The sequence below is a fragment of the Montipora foliosa genome, chromosome 10 (genome assembly GCF_036669935.1).
Source record: "Montipora foliosa isolate CH-2021 chromosome 10, ASM3666993v2, whole genome shotgun sequence".
NCBI classification, from domain to species: domain Eukaryota; kingdom Metazoa; phylum Cnidaria; class Anthozoa; order Scleractinia; family Acroporidae; genus Montipora; species Montipora foliosa.
The window spans coordinates 23,800,750-23,815,796 of record NC_090878.1 but is presented as its reverse complement, the minus strand read 5'-3'; the positions used below and the strand labels follow the sequence as shown (position 1 = coordinate 23,815,796).

Sequence of the window (15,047 nt, the reverse complement as noted above, 5' to 3'; positions counted from 1 at the left end):
ATGCATGAGGCAGAACGAGGTTTCGTGTAGGGGTTTTTTCATTTTTATTATTCTTGTTTTGTAAGAACGAATAATTTTCATGTTCAAATATTCTCTTGTTCCTTCTACTTGATTTAGGGCGTGTTCGATTGAACTTATTCTGGCATAGAAACACATGGAATAGGAGTTTGAAAACCTCCGTGTTTACGGAGATTCACATTAAAATTGTCAAACACCTACTAAAATTCTGTTTTAAACATATCTTTACTATCCTTGTTGCTTTAAAACGCCAAAACATATCGTTTTAAATCATCACACAACGTATTGTTATTGCGGAATAGGGTCAATCGAACGCACACTTAGTTTCCTTTGCATGTTGGTTGATTCTGAAATTAAAGTTTTAATTTCACATAGACTTTGTACTCATGTTTTGTTTTGCAAACCCCACAGTGCGGTTCAGAATTTACTTTGTGAATTTTTCTTCCTCGTTTTACAGACTAACCCTAACTTTTGGCTATGTTTTTCCCTCAACTCACCATCCGCAAACACAATATTACCCCTGGTTACCTACTGATTAATGAAATGTTTTAGATAGTGGAGAGAAACCCCTTTTTGTAAGGAGGTTCTTCTATCAACACCAATTGGGAAAGCCACAAAGGTTGCTATTAAATAACTAATTATTATCAGTATCATTAGCAACTCATCGGATTCAGTAAACCCCTTAAGTACATAAAACACAAGTGAATCATGTTTTTCGCGCATTCAAATTGGTTCGCTCCAAATTACTATGAACCACCACCCAGCAGCCAAAACAGAAACGAAGCGGCGTCTTCTGGTCGAAAGCGTTTCGGGGGATCTAGAGAAATTTTTGATCTTTGTTTTCTGCTCGTGTGGTATATAGGAAAAATTATATATTGAGCTCAGAGTTGGTTAAAGTGTCGGGTATTTACCGAGCAGCGAATACCTTGCACAACTCCCCTACGCTTTGGTGAATTATAACGGTTACAATAGTGGTATCCTTTGGCATTGCCTTGGATTGCAAAGAAGTAGAAAATCAAGGAGTACATTCTTTGGGACTGTTCCATAATGCAAATAATTGGAATAGTTGGTTCCCATTTTGTTTTAAAAGTTTCTCCCTTTTCGAAATGAATGATCTCACCATCTCACCACTGCGCAATCCTTGCTTCCCGAAAGGATATGCGTAAATTGGACGTAAAAAACGAATCTGCTTAAATATGAGTTAAACTATGTCTCCCGTTTTAATTTGATCCTTTGGCAATTATGCCTCTTTCCTTTGAAAATATACCACTTAGGCATCTATTTCTTTTTAGTATCACCCAACTAGTGGGTTGATTTCTTGCTATTTCTCAAACATCAAAACCTTGGAGACCAACTCGAAAACCTCTCAGTTATTTTAGTCTCCAAGCTCTTATTTCTGCGCAAATATAATAATAATTTATTTTATTCTCCATGCGCAAGCGGGCGGAATTCTGCGAATCCTGCAATCTGGTTGGCTATCTTGCGGAATCGTAGCCCTAGTTGAGTGAGCTGGTGTGATGAGCCGGCGTTAGGACCAAAAATAGATATTTTGAAGCCTTTTCAATGTTTTTAAAAGTAAGCAACTCTTGCTTTACAAATTATAAATATTGTGAACAGAATCAACCGATCATTGCATTTTTGCCCAATATTTCTCTCTGGATAATAAGCATCGCAGGCCAGCCTTCAATGTTTGTTACGTTTTCGTATTCTTACGGTTGGACTGGGTCTAGCATGAAATGTAGGCTAATGCGAGGGAAATTTATTTGGATTTGAAAAGATTCCGCCGCACTAAGCTCCATTTCATGCTCGATCCAACCCAACCCTTAGAATTCGAAACCGGCCATTCTCGTCACCAGAGCCTCGGATCGACCCAAAGCTCTTACAAACTCTATGTATGAGAACATGCGCCGTGGGGTTCTTATAGCCAAAATTTGGTTATTTGCACCTTACCGCGCCTGCTTACTCCTCGTGCTAACATGAATGCACCAATTAGAGACGCTTTTGATTGTGAAGACACTTTGTTTCAGGGCTCTCCCTCAGTCAAGAGAAGAGCTCTGGGGTCGAGAATGGAAAGCGGCCTATTAACAGCAGTTAATTTCCTTTTCTCAGCTGTTTCGTACCTGATTGAGGAAGTTTCGGATGCCAGCGATCAAAAACTTGAGTTTGCTGAAATGAAGAGTCGAGAACACAAATCAGATGTTCGTAAATTTTAAGGTTGGATGAAAGAAAAAGCGAGCAGGTAAGGGTTGCTTACTTATCCACGAACATGCTAGGTTAAGTGCAAATGAACTTTACTTAAGCATCAACTGTATTTATTGCTAGGGCACTAATAACCCATTTCCGAGTCAATCTTTGCCTCCTCTTCAAAGCGAGTCTAAGTGTAAAGTTAGTTTTTTTCTTATGAAAATTAGTTTTCATTCATATGTTTTGTACAACTAATTACCATCACAAAAACTTCCAACTTAGACTCGCTTTGAAGAGGAGGCAGACATGAACTCAGAAAATGGCCTATTGGAGACCCTGTACAGAAATCAGATCAACTCCTGTCAGTACCCAGAGAAAAACGGCGAGCGATGTCACAACTGCGCCATCATGTTCTTGCACACTCCTATTCATATACAAAGGAGTCATTGACACTGTGGCCTCATTTGAATCAAGAGAAACTAGAGGTTCTCGCCCAGCCCGGCTCTTGTTGTATGAAAACTCTCAGTAAATATATTTTGTAGATTGTATAGAAACGAAAGCGTGTTTCCCGAGAGGTCTGCATTAAACTTGGGACACATATCACAAAACTCGGCTTTGTTACGCTTTGGTGGTCATATACAAAGGAGTCATTGACACTGTGGCTTCATTTGAAAACTTTCAGTAGATTCGCTATTTTTGCAAATCCCACAATACAGTTTATTTCGATGGGTTATTTGCATTATAATAATGGATATCCAGTTCACTGAAGCATGATACAGTCCCCAGAGTAAATAAATTGTGTTGTCTTTGTTTAAATAACCCCCGAAACGTATCGCAATATAGGATTGGGAAAATAGTCTGTTTTTTTTTAGATGGAATAGAATGGAAAGGATGTTTCCCGAGGGACACATGTCACAAACGTCGCTTTGTCACGCTTTGGTGAGTTCACGTGACTACATGCACGGATTTCCGCCCTCTAGGAAGTAAAAAAGAAACCAACTTCGGTCCCAGGGTTTTTCTCCGTCCACCCTACTCTAGGTCTCTAGAATAGCCCTGGAAACAAGGTTGAAAAGAATCGTCAAATTCTTCTATCACGGACAATATTACCAACTCTCCCTTCTTGTTTAACTTGCCAGAAACCTTCAGGTGCTTCTCAAATGACCATTGAACATCAATGACCACTTAACTGTCGTGGTATCTTGAATTACAAGGAATTTTGATAGTTCTAGCCAAATAATGCTATCCTATCATGTAACTTTATTCAGTCACGAAGCCCACATTCACACCCATCCAGCCATTCGTTTTCGTAAGATTACCGACGTGTGCACTCAATACCGCCAACCTGATTCATACCAGCCTTTTCATAGGCATGCCAACCTACTTTGACCACATCTGAGCCGTCAACACGCCTGCCACTTTGTTGCTTTTCAGCGACCGTACGATCTCCTATGTATACTTCAACAAAAGTTCCACTAAAATACGGGATTTAATGAGCATAGCGATGCATGGGCGTTTTCAAGATGATCGCAATCCATTCAAGGATAGGGTGAATGATTGTGCTCATAGTGTGTATGACGGAATAATTTCATGATTCTGTCTTTAGTTGTGTAAAAAAGTAACGCTTAGCCACTCACCATTGAGCTGACCCCGATCCAGCGGTGGGATGTGGAGGTGCCGAGGAAGCTGTTTAATGAAGAGATGTCGAATCATAACTTACCAAAACTGAATTACCGTTAGAGTTTAGATTTTATTTTTTAGCTGTTATTAACCGAGCAGGAGGTCTGTATGGGAGAATCTTTACCGAGGTCGTGAGTACAGACCGAACGCAGTGAGATCCGTACACACGCCCGAGGTCCAAGATTCTCCCATACAGACTGACTAAGCTTGGTTAATGATGTTAATAATTCGTTTGATGTAACTGGTTTGTACACGCTGTCATTTTGCTTGCGAAGGACGACGAGAGGCGATGAGCTTAACTTTTAATTCATTCTGCCAAAAATTGCTCGTCCTTCTTTTTTTTTGCTCATATGCATTTTGGCACTTCAGTAAATAAATATTGGCATTATTCCCAAAGGGTTTGAATTGGGTACAATTTGGTCTATCATATAAGACCTACTGTTGGAAAATAAACAAACAAACCATGACACACTTGTCAAATTTGGCTTTCACTTGAGTCATATAAATTCTGTCAGCAGTGAGTCAAATAGCCTGCGAACGCAGACGTATTTCCGGCGGTCGTTTCTCTCCGGAAAAACCTGATGCTATCGCAGGCTATAAATCAAAATGTATCGATTGATATTATTAAAGGGAAGGTTTAATTTCAAAAAATATTACCTGATGGAATCTGAGTGGTAGGCGTTGGCCGATAAGTTGTCGATACTGTTTTCAAAAGAAGAACATATTCAAGTCACTAAATGATAACTGGACCCTAAAGCCCTGTGTAAACGAACGCAGCAACTCCAGCATTGTTGAGAGTTGTTAGTTCTGCAGATGTTGGATGATGTTAGCAGTTGTGTGCAAACGGACGCTACAACTGCTAACAATGTAAGGACGTGCAGTGTATTATGGAAAGGATACGACCCATGAGACTTTGTAAACTTACGAAATTTAGCTGCCATCTTGTTTTCGACATGTTAATGCATTGCTATCTTCATGGAGACCCAGTGTAATGCGCGTGGGTGGCCCCAACAGTGTTGGAAGAGCTGCGCGAACGGAGCCAATATTGGTGCGCTACGCTTCGCAGATCACGGAACAAAAGAAATGATGGGAGTTTTTGACCCAAAAATTTGACCAGTTTCAAACTTCATGCAACAAGGCGTGCAAACGGACGCAACATGCAACACCCAACAATGTTGGAACAACGTTTGCCAACAATGTTGCGTCCGTTTACACGGGGCGCCATTTCCAAACAGTGAGCTCGAAAATCGTTGGTTCGGGCTTCGGCTTCAGGCGTTGTAACATTAGAAGACATTAAACAGCGTTATAGCTATTGTGTATAGTCACTGAAAAATTGATTTATGCATATTGTTTTGATATAAAATAATTATACCCACCGTATCTACTACATTATGTTATACCATGAATGTAAATTTTTACCCAGTTTGTTTTAGTGTACCATTCTAGCTTCCATCTCTCTTCTTACATATAACACTTCCTTAATAAAATGGCCCAATCGACAAAAAAGCAAAAAAGCTGCCTGAGATGAAAAGGATTTCAAATTTGGGTAAACAGTTAATTTCACTCCGGAGTTTTTCGTTTTCCGTTTTTATTCAGAAAAAGTGGCGCTTAATCTCTCGATTGCTGGCCGATATTTATTGCCAGATAGTCAACATTATTGTAGAACTAAAAATGTTGATTCAGCTTCATCGAACTTGTGACATCTCGGCCAAAAAATGAAGGTCAATTTAGTGTAGGCCTCTTGGACATGAGACTAGCCGTGACTCGTACTTCGGTAACGTTTGGAGAGAGGCATTTGTTAAAATGTGTTCAAACTACTTGTAATGATGGCAATCTGGTGTAAGTTTCTTTTTGTGTAAAATTGCAAGACTTATGCTGATTGAGCTCTTTCGCTGCTTAAAAGCGATAAAATGATGATGAACTGTCGTACATTAGCAAAACAACACTATTCCTTTACCTCCTCTATATGTATATCTATATAATACAACTCCACCATTTCCCGTCATTCATTTCAGCAACAACTACTTCTTGAGATAATCTGGTTCCATTTTTCCTTGCTGTACTTACCACCGTAACCGTAAACAGGAAAGAATAGTAACCGGAATCCTCTTCTCTGGACGCAGCAGTTTGAACGAAAAGTGAGAGTGACATAGCGACCAGTGACAATGACACTTTGTCCAGTACGATAGCCGCAATATGTGCGATAGAAGCCACCATTGTTGTTCCTTATCCTCAGAGAATCATTACTGAAACAAGAAACCTTTTATTTTCAGTTTTGTGGCTTTAATAGATTCGACTGACAAGATTACATGAGATAAGGTGGAAAATGCCGTGAGAAATAAGTATATAATTGCATGAACCCTTTTGCACAAAGGATTACTTCCTCTTGTACATTGAGAGAGAATGAACGAGAACGTTTTCGAAAAAAAGAAGTAAAATGACTAGCGTGTTTTCGTTCAAGTAACCAGCAGCTATACTGTATGTGCATATTAAAACAAAAGAAAGAATTTTCAGAAAACTAGAGTTCAATTCCCAAAAGAGTATTTCACTCCTTGAACATGGCCGCTGCTTCCTTGTTCACTCCTCCAACATAACCTCCGTGACGTCATTAAACACTCTGTTCTCAGTTGCCCTCCATGGAACATGCAATTCCTTGTTTATCACAATCATAAAATCGGTTCCTAAGCAACTTTTAACCAATTATGATCAAGTAGTCATATAAAATTGATCACTAAAGGTGCCAAAATATGGGAAAAACGCCGCTGTCTCAGCCAATCAGCATGACTAGTTTTGCCTCGGATATGTGATAATCGCAGGAAGCATTTTATGATGGATGAAATCCCTGAGGGGTATACAGGTGGTATATGGATAGATAGAGAGATACTTCATAGAGAAATTGGTGGATAGAAGACTGGATGAGTGGGTCTGTGGATGGATGGATGGGTGGTTAGCTTCAATATTCAAATGAATTTATCGGAAAATTCTGGTTCAGCTAAGAGCCAACTGGCAGCCAGATAGAAGCTGGAACAAAGTATGTTAGTTAAGAAGATTCCAAGTTAAAGGTGTACCCTAATACATATAAATTTCCTGAAACAGGTGTCCTCGATGCCAACCAAAAAATTGTGACTTTCTTCCGGGAATGATTCCCCCACGGCAGCTTTTCCAGGTTATCCGGCTTTCGGAACTTGCAAGCAATAAATGCCCCTAGCTATGTAGCTTAAAGAAACGTTTTAGACTACGCTTAATGCTCTTTAAGTGTCTATTATATACTCATATTATATCCGAAAAAGGACGGAAAATTACCTTATTTTTCTTAAATCCAAAGAAAAATATGCCAAGGAATAGGAATATCTCTTGATTTATTAAAACTTCTCCGATTATTTTAAATTCGTACAAATCTGAACTGGGAATCAACAATACTTCGTTTGCAGTTTTTCATTTATTTGTGTATTTTTTTTAGCCTTTGACCGATCGATTGGTTGAGAAAACAAGCATACGCAGCGCGAGATCTAAGTGATTACCTGCAGTAGTAGCGACTCTCCAGGTCGAAGTGCTCAAATGTAATGTTCACAGCCGCACCATAAGGAATATAATAGGTAGCCACACAGTACTTGTAACTTGGGTAGTTGTTGGGATATCCCGGACTTTCCAGCGTATTGTTGATAATTCGTCTACAAGCTTAATAGAAAGAGTAAATATAAGACAGAAGTCGTGGTAATGTACATGATTAAATTAAGCAAGATAACACGTAAACAGCCATCACATTTTGACCCTCGGAGAGACAGGCTTCTTCTGTGCGTAACGACCTTCTTATTACAGGTTTCGAGAACTCTCTATTGTTGACAAATTAACTATGATACCATACGCCATAGACTGTAGCCTGGAGTTCAATGCAAGCAAAAGAAGGCTGATTACTCACACCCATAGCATTGTTGAGTTTGCTCTACGTTAAAGGCCCACCTTCAACCGACAGACTTTTTGTTTTTTTTCTGGAAATACGCGTTGCATATCGTAGCGATCTGATTGGATGAATTTCAGCTTTGGAGGGATTTTCACATATGAAAATTGTTCCACGGCACGCAATCCTATCATTTTAAAGACAGTTTGAAGTAATGACACTAAATGACTTTAAAATGTCGGTCATCATTTTTGGCATCATCATGGTCGTTATCATCAACATGATATCATCCTCGTCATAATCGTCAACGTCATCATCATAATCGTCATCATCATCATTGTCATCATCATCATCATCGTCGTCGATATCATTATCGTCGTTATCATCATTGTCATCATCATTATCAGAGACAAGTCTAGCTACAGGGGAATCTTTGTTTACATTTTCTGCTTCATTAGCACCAGGCTATCGTTTTCTAATCAGTCAGCCAAGAATAAAGTACTGAATATAGAAAGTGCACGGCTGCTCGCTTGAAAACTCTTGAGTGTATTGGCAGTTTGCTTTGTTCGTGGTATCCATGGTATCAGGATATTATGAGGTAGGAGAGCAAATCCTTGTGCCCGCTGATAATTATTTAAAATCTTTTCTAAGATGAGCGCCTGCGCTGTGACCGTTATTTTTATAAGTTGTTACCATGACTTCTCGGTCAAATTTCACATCACGCAGTGCGACACAGAACTAATAATAGATTTTAAGTAATTTTCATCGGAATAGGGAAAAATATAAGTGATTTGGTCTGTTACTTAATTTTCTTTCTTTTCTGTAGAGGTCCAGAAAAGAAGGCCATCTTCCAATGCTGGCTATAGCACTGGAGCGAGCCATAAAATGCGACTGATAGCGGCCTCGCATCAGCTTATAATGAGTGCTAGTTTTAGATCAACTGCGAGAATCTAACAGCTTGGATTCACGAATAGCTGGACTCAATAGACCAAGTCGTTCAACTCAGTGTTGTGCCTAATTCAATTCGCTGTGTATTGTATTTGCATTATAATGTAGTATAAACATTTAAATAATATGGAAATACCTGGAACAAAACGTTTTATTTCCAAAAGGTTTGAATTAGTGTTGGAAAATAAACAAACAAACCGCCAAACAGTTTTCAAACATGGCTTTCATTTCAGTCTTTCAAATTCTGTCAGCAGTGAGTCAAATATCCTGCCAACGCAAACGTAATTCCGGTGGTCGTTTCTCTCCGAAAAAACCCGATGCTATCGCAGGCTATAAATTAAAATTTATCGATTGATATTATTAAAGGGAAGGTTCTATATAAAAAAGTATTACCTGTTGGACTCTGAGTGGTAGGCGTTGGCCGATATGTTGTCGACACTGTTTTGAAAAAAAGAACATTCAAGTCACTGAATAATAACTGGACTGTAAAGCCCTTTGCAAACAAACGCAACAACTCCAGCATTGTTGAGAGTTGGTTCTTTACAGCTTATTTTAGTATTTATAAGCTCTAAGTATCTTTTCCCATGCAAAGTCTATAAATCGTATACCGAGCTTGCGCTGAATGTGCTGGACCCTAAATTCCTGTGCAAACTGACGCAGCAACTTCACCATTGTTGAGAGTTGCGGGTTTTCCGGAAGTTGGATGATGTTAGCAGTGCTGTGCAAACGGACGCTACAACTGCTAATAATGTAAGGGCGTGAAATGTATTATGGGAAGGTTACGACCAATAAGACTTTGTAAAGTTAAAAATATCAACTGCCATCTTGTTTTTTAACATGTCAATGCGTTGCTATCTCCATGGAGACCCAATGTAATGCGCGTGGGTGGCCCTAACAATGTTGGAAGAGCTGTGCAAACAGAGCCAATGCTTCGGAGATCACGGAACAAAAGGAATGTTGGGAGTTTTTGACCCACAAGTTTGATCAGTTTATAACTTTTTGCAACAACTCCTTGCCACACGCAACAACATGCAACAAGGCGTGCAAACGGACGCAACATGTGACATCCAACAATGTTGCGTCCGTTTTGACGGGCCTAAAATGCGCCATTTGTCAATTAAAAGGTGACTTGGAAGATCGTTGGTTCAGGCTTCGGCTTCAAGGCGTTGTAACATTAGGAGACATTAAACAGCATAATAGTTATTGTGTAGAGACACTGAAAAATTGATCTATGCATATTATTTTGATATAAGATAATGAAATCCTTTGTATCTATAATGTTGTACAACGATTGCAAATTTTCAGCCAATTTAGCTTTATTGGTGCAATTCCAGCTTCCATCTCTCTTCTTAACACTTCCTTGATGGTAGGGCCCAATTGAAAAGAAAGCAATATCCGGCTTCGATCAAAAGGATTTCAAGTTGGGCTAAACAGTTAAGTTCACTCCGGAGTTTTCCGTTTTTAGTTCGCAAAAGTGGGGCCAATCCCTCGATTGCTGGCCGATATTTATTGCGAGATAGTCAACATTATCGTGGAACGAAAAATGTTGATTCAGCGTCATCGAACTTGTGACATCTCGGCTAAAAATGGAAGGTCAATTTAATGTAGGCCCCTGACATGAGACTCGTACTTCGATAACGTTTGGAAACATACGTGTTCAAGCTACTTCTAATGATCTGGTGTAAGTTTCTCTTTGTGTAAAATTGCAAGACATATGCTGATTGAGCTCTCTTGCTCCTTAAAAACGATAAAATGATGATGAACTGTCGTACATTAGCAAAACAACACTATTCCTTTACCTCCCGTTATTGAGATTGTACATGTATATCTATATAATACAACTCCACCATTTCCCGTCATTCATTTCAGCAACAACTACTTCATGAGATAATTTGGTTCCATTTTTCCTTGCTGTACTTACCACCGTAAACGGGAACGAATAGTAACCGGAATCCTCTTCTCTGGACGCAGCAGTTTGAACCAAAAGTGAGAGTGACATAGCGACCAGTGACAATGACACTTTGTCCAGTACGATAGCCGCAATATGTGCGATAGAAGCCACCATTGTTGTTCCTTATCCTCAGATAATCATTACTGAAACAAGAAACCTTTTATTTTCAGTTTTGTGGCTTTAATAGATTCGACTGACAAGATTACATGAGATAAGGTGGAAAATGCCGTGAGAATTAAGTATATAATCGCATGGATGAACCCTTTTGCACAAAGGATTAATTCCATGTGTAAATTGCTAGGGAAAGAAGGAGGACGATTTCGGGAAAAAAAAAACAAAAACAAGTAAAATGAATTCTTTAAGTTGCCATCTAGGAGAGTATGCGATTTCTTGTTTATCACAATTATGAAATTGTTGCTTATCCTGTTTTTTCGACACTTAGGTCTAAACAAGGAATTACTTTGGCATAGCGACCAGTGACAATGACCCTTTTTCCCGTGAGATCAATTCGTGTTTCTAATCTTCAGATATTCGTACCTGAAAACAGAGCCTGTTGTTACATAGCTAGACTTTCACTCAACGAAACAATTCCGGTGATTGGTTGATAAATCGTCACATGCCCCTGATCAAATTCAAGTGTAACCTGACTGGGATACAATAGACCTTTTTGCAGATACGGCTGCCATTTTAAGTTCAATTGTTTTGAAAGACATTATGGGATGCTCAGGGTGCAAAGTAATATGTATTTGCCCCCTGGGCATCCCATAATAGCTATTTAAAATAATGGGAATCAAAGTGGCCGCTGTATCTTCAAAAAGGTATATTCCGCAATTGTTGTCCGCGCCGGATACAACAGCACTATATAATATATAAGAAAGCACTAAATGCGTCTGGCACCTCGGAGATTACACTAGTTTGTTTTGTTTTTCCTCGGGACCGTACAGTAAGTGTACATCATTTACAGTTTTGTAGCCTTATAATGGTGGGATTGATGAGATTATATAAGATGGAAAATGCCGTGAACATCGGTCCTTTTGCCCAAACGATTACTTCCGCGTGTAAATTGCGAGTGTATGAACGAGAACGTTTTCGAAAAAAAGAAGTAAACTGACTAGCGCATTTTTGCAATGTGACCAGCACCTATACTGTATTTGCATACTTAGACAAAAATAAATTTTCAGAAAAATAGAAATCAATTCCCGATAGAATATTTCACTCCTCCAACATGGCCGCTGTCTCCTTTATCACTCCTCCAACATAACCTCCGTGACGTCATTAAACACTCTATTCTCATTTTCTCTACAGAGAACATGCAATTACTTGTTTATCATAATCATAAAATCGGTTCCTAAACAACTTTTAACCAATCAGGGTCAAGTAGCCACAATTATCACTAAAGGTGCCAGAATATGGGAAAAATGCACCTGTCTCAGCCAATCGGCATGATTAGTTTTGCCTGGTACGTAATAATCGCAGGAAGCATTTTATGATGGATGAAATCCCTGAGGGGTATACGGATGGTATATGGATAGATAGAGAGATAATTCATAGAGAAATGGGTGGATAGAAGACTGGAAGAGTGAGTCTGTGGATGGATGGATGGATGGGTGGTTAGCTTTAATATTCAAATGAATTTTATCGGAAAATTCTGGTTCAGCTAAGAGCCAACTGGCAGCCAGATAAGAGCTAAAACAAAGTATGTCTGTTAAGAAGATTCCAAGTTAAAATAATAATCTAATACATATAAATTTCCTGAAACAGGTGTCCTCGATGCCAACCAAAAAATTGTGACTTTCTTCCGGGAATGATTCCCCCATGGCAGCTTTTCCAGGTTATCCGGCTTTTGGAAACTTGCAAGCAATAAATGCCCCTACCTATGTAACTTAAAGAAACGTTTTTAGACTACGCTTAATGCTCTTTAAATGTCTCTTGAGTACCCATATTTTGTCCGAATAAGGACGGAAAATTGTGGCAAGGAATAGAAATATCTCCTGATTTATTAGAAATTCTCACCGATTTTTTTTAAATTCGTACAAATGTTAACTGGGAATCAAAAATACTTCGTTTGCAATTTTTCATTTATTTATGTATTTTCTTTAGCCTTTAATTTGGCCGATTGGTTGAGAAAATAAGCTTACGCAGCGCGAGATGTAAGTGATTACCTGCAGTAGCTCTCCAGGTAGAAGTACTGAAATTTAATGTTCACAGCCGCACCAAAAGGAATATAATAGGTAGCCACACAGTACTTGTAACTTGGGTAGTTGTTGGGATATCCAGGACTTTCTAGGACATTGTTGATAATTCGTCTACAAGCTTAATAGAAAGAGTAAATATAAGACAGAAGTCGTGGTAATTGATTAAATTAAGCAAGATAACACGTAAACAGCCACCAAATTTTGACCCTCGGAGAGAAAGGCTTTTTTTGTGCCTAACGACCTTCTTATTACAGGTTTGGAGAAATCTTTATCGTTAACATATTAACTATGATAGTATACGCCATAGCCTGGAGTTCAATGCAAGCAAAAGAAGGCTGATTACTCACACCCATGGCATTGGTTGAGTATGTTCTAAGTTAAAGGCCCACCTTCAACCGACTGACTTTTTGTGTTTTTGTTCTGGAAATACGCGTTGCATATCGTAGCGATCTGTTTGGATAAATTTCAGCTTTGGAGGGATTTTCACATATGAAAATTTTTCCACGGCAAGCAATCCTATCATTTTAAAGACAGTTTGAAGTAATGACACTAAATGACTTTAAAATGTCGGTCAACATTCTTGGCATCATCATGGTCGTTATCATCATCATGATATCATCTTCGTCATAATCGTCAATGTTATCATCATAATCGTCGTCATAATCGTCATCGTCATCATCATCATCATTGTCGTCGTCATCATTATCGTCGTTGTCATCATTGTCATCATTATTATCAGAGACAAGTCTAACTACAGGAAAATCTTTGTTTCCATTTTCTGCGTCATTAGCACCACGCTATCGTTTTCTTATCAGTCAGCCAAGAATAAAATACTGAATAAAGAAAATGCACGCCTGCTTCCTTGAAATTTCTTGAGTGTATTGGCAGTTTGTTTTGTTCGTGGTATCCATGGTGTCAAGATATTATGGAAATACCTGGAACAAAACGTTTTATTGCCAAAAGGTTTGAATTAGTGTTGGAAAACAAACAAACAAACCGTGACACAGTTTTTAAACTTGGCTTTCATTTGAGTCTTTTAAATTCTGTCAGCAGTGAGTCAAATAGCCTGCGAACGCAGACGTAATTCCGGTGGTCGTTTCTCTCCGAAAAAACCCGATGCTATCGCAGGCTATAAATTAAAATGTATCGATTGATATTATTAAAGGGAAGGTTCATATAAAAAAGTATTACCTGTTGGACTCTGAGTGGTAGGCGTTGGCCGATATGTTGTCGACACTGTTTTGAAAAAAAGGACATTCAAGTCACTAAATGATAACTGGATACTAAAGCCCTGTGCAAAGAGACGCAACAACTCCAGCATTGTTGAGAGTTGGTTGTTTTGCGGAAGTTGGATGATGTTAGGAGTGATGTGCATACGGACGCTACAACTGCTAACAATGTAAGGGCGTGCAGTGTATTATGGAAAGGATACGACCCATAAGACTTTGTAAACTTACAAAATTCAGCTGCCATCTTGTTTTCAACATGTTAATACATTGCTATCTCCATGGAGACCCAATGTAATGCGCGTGGGTGGCCCCAACAATATTTGAAGAGCTGTGCAAACGGATCCAATATTGGTGGGCTACGCTTCGGAGATCACGGAACAAAAGGAATGTTGGGAGTTTTTAACTCACAAGTTTGATCAGTTTATAACTTTTTGCAACAACTCCCAATCACACGCAACAACATGCAACAAGGCGTGCAAACGGACGCAACATGTAACATGCAACAATGTTGCGTCCGTTTTGACGGGCTTAAAATGCGCCATTTCTCAATTAATTAAATAGTGATTTGCAAGATCGTTGGTTCAGTCTTCGGCTTCAAGGCGTTGTAACATTAGGAGACATTGAATAGCATTATAGTTAATGTGTATAGACACTGAAAAGTTGATCTGTGCATATTATTTTGATAACCCTTTGTATCTATTATGTTATACAATGATTGCAAATTTTTAGCCAATTTAGCTTTAGTGGTGCAATTCTAGCTTCCATCTCTCTTCTTAACACTCCCTTGATAATAGGGCCAAATCGACAAGCAAGCAAAAAAGCCGGCTGTGATCAAAAGGATTTCAAGTTGGGCTAAACAGTTAGTTTCACTCCGGAGTTTTCCGTTTTTAGTCCGAAAAAGTGGGGGCAATCCCTCAATTGCTGGCCGATATTTTTTGCGAGTTAGT

General features: G+C 39.0%; 1 protein-coding gene across 1 annotated transcript in view; it reads right to left on the bottom strand.

Moving 5' to 3' along the window:
* Positions 1 to 15,047, bottom strand: part of LOC137972953 (cubilin-like) — a 156,655-nt gene that overhangs the window by 96,093 nt on the left and 45,515 nt on the right. Inside the window, exons 32-35 of the mRNA XM_068819640.1 lie at positions 14,063 to 14,107; positions 12,839 to 12,989; positions 10,647 to 10,819; positions 9,119 to 9,163 (exon numbers count right to left, since the gene is read on the bottom strand). Coding sequence (XP_068675741.1) covers positions 9,119 to 9,163; positions 10,647 to 10,819; positions 12,839 to 12,989; positions 14,063 to 14,107 — 414 coding nt within the window. The remainder of the gene's footprint in view (positions 1 to 9,118; positions 9,164 to 10,646; positions 10,820 to 12,838; positions 12,990 to 14,062; positions 14,108 to 15,047) is intronic.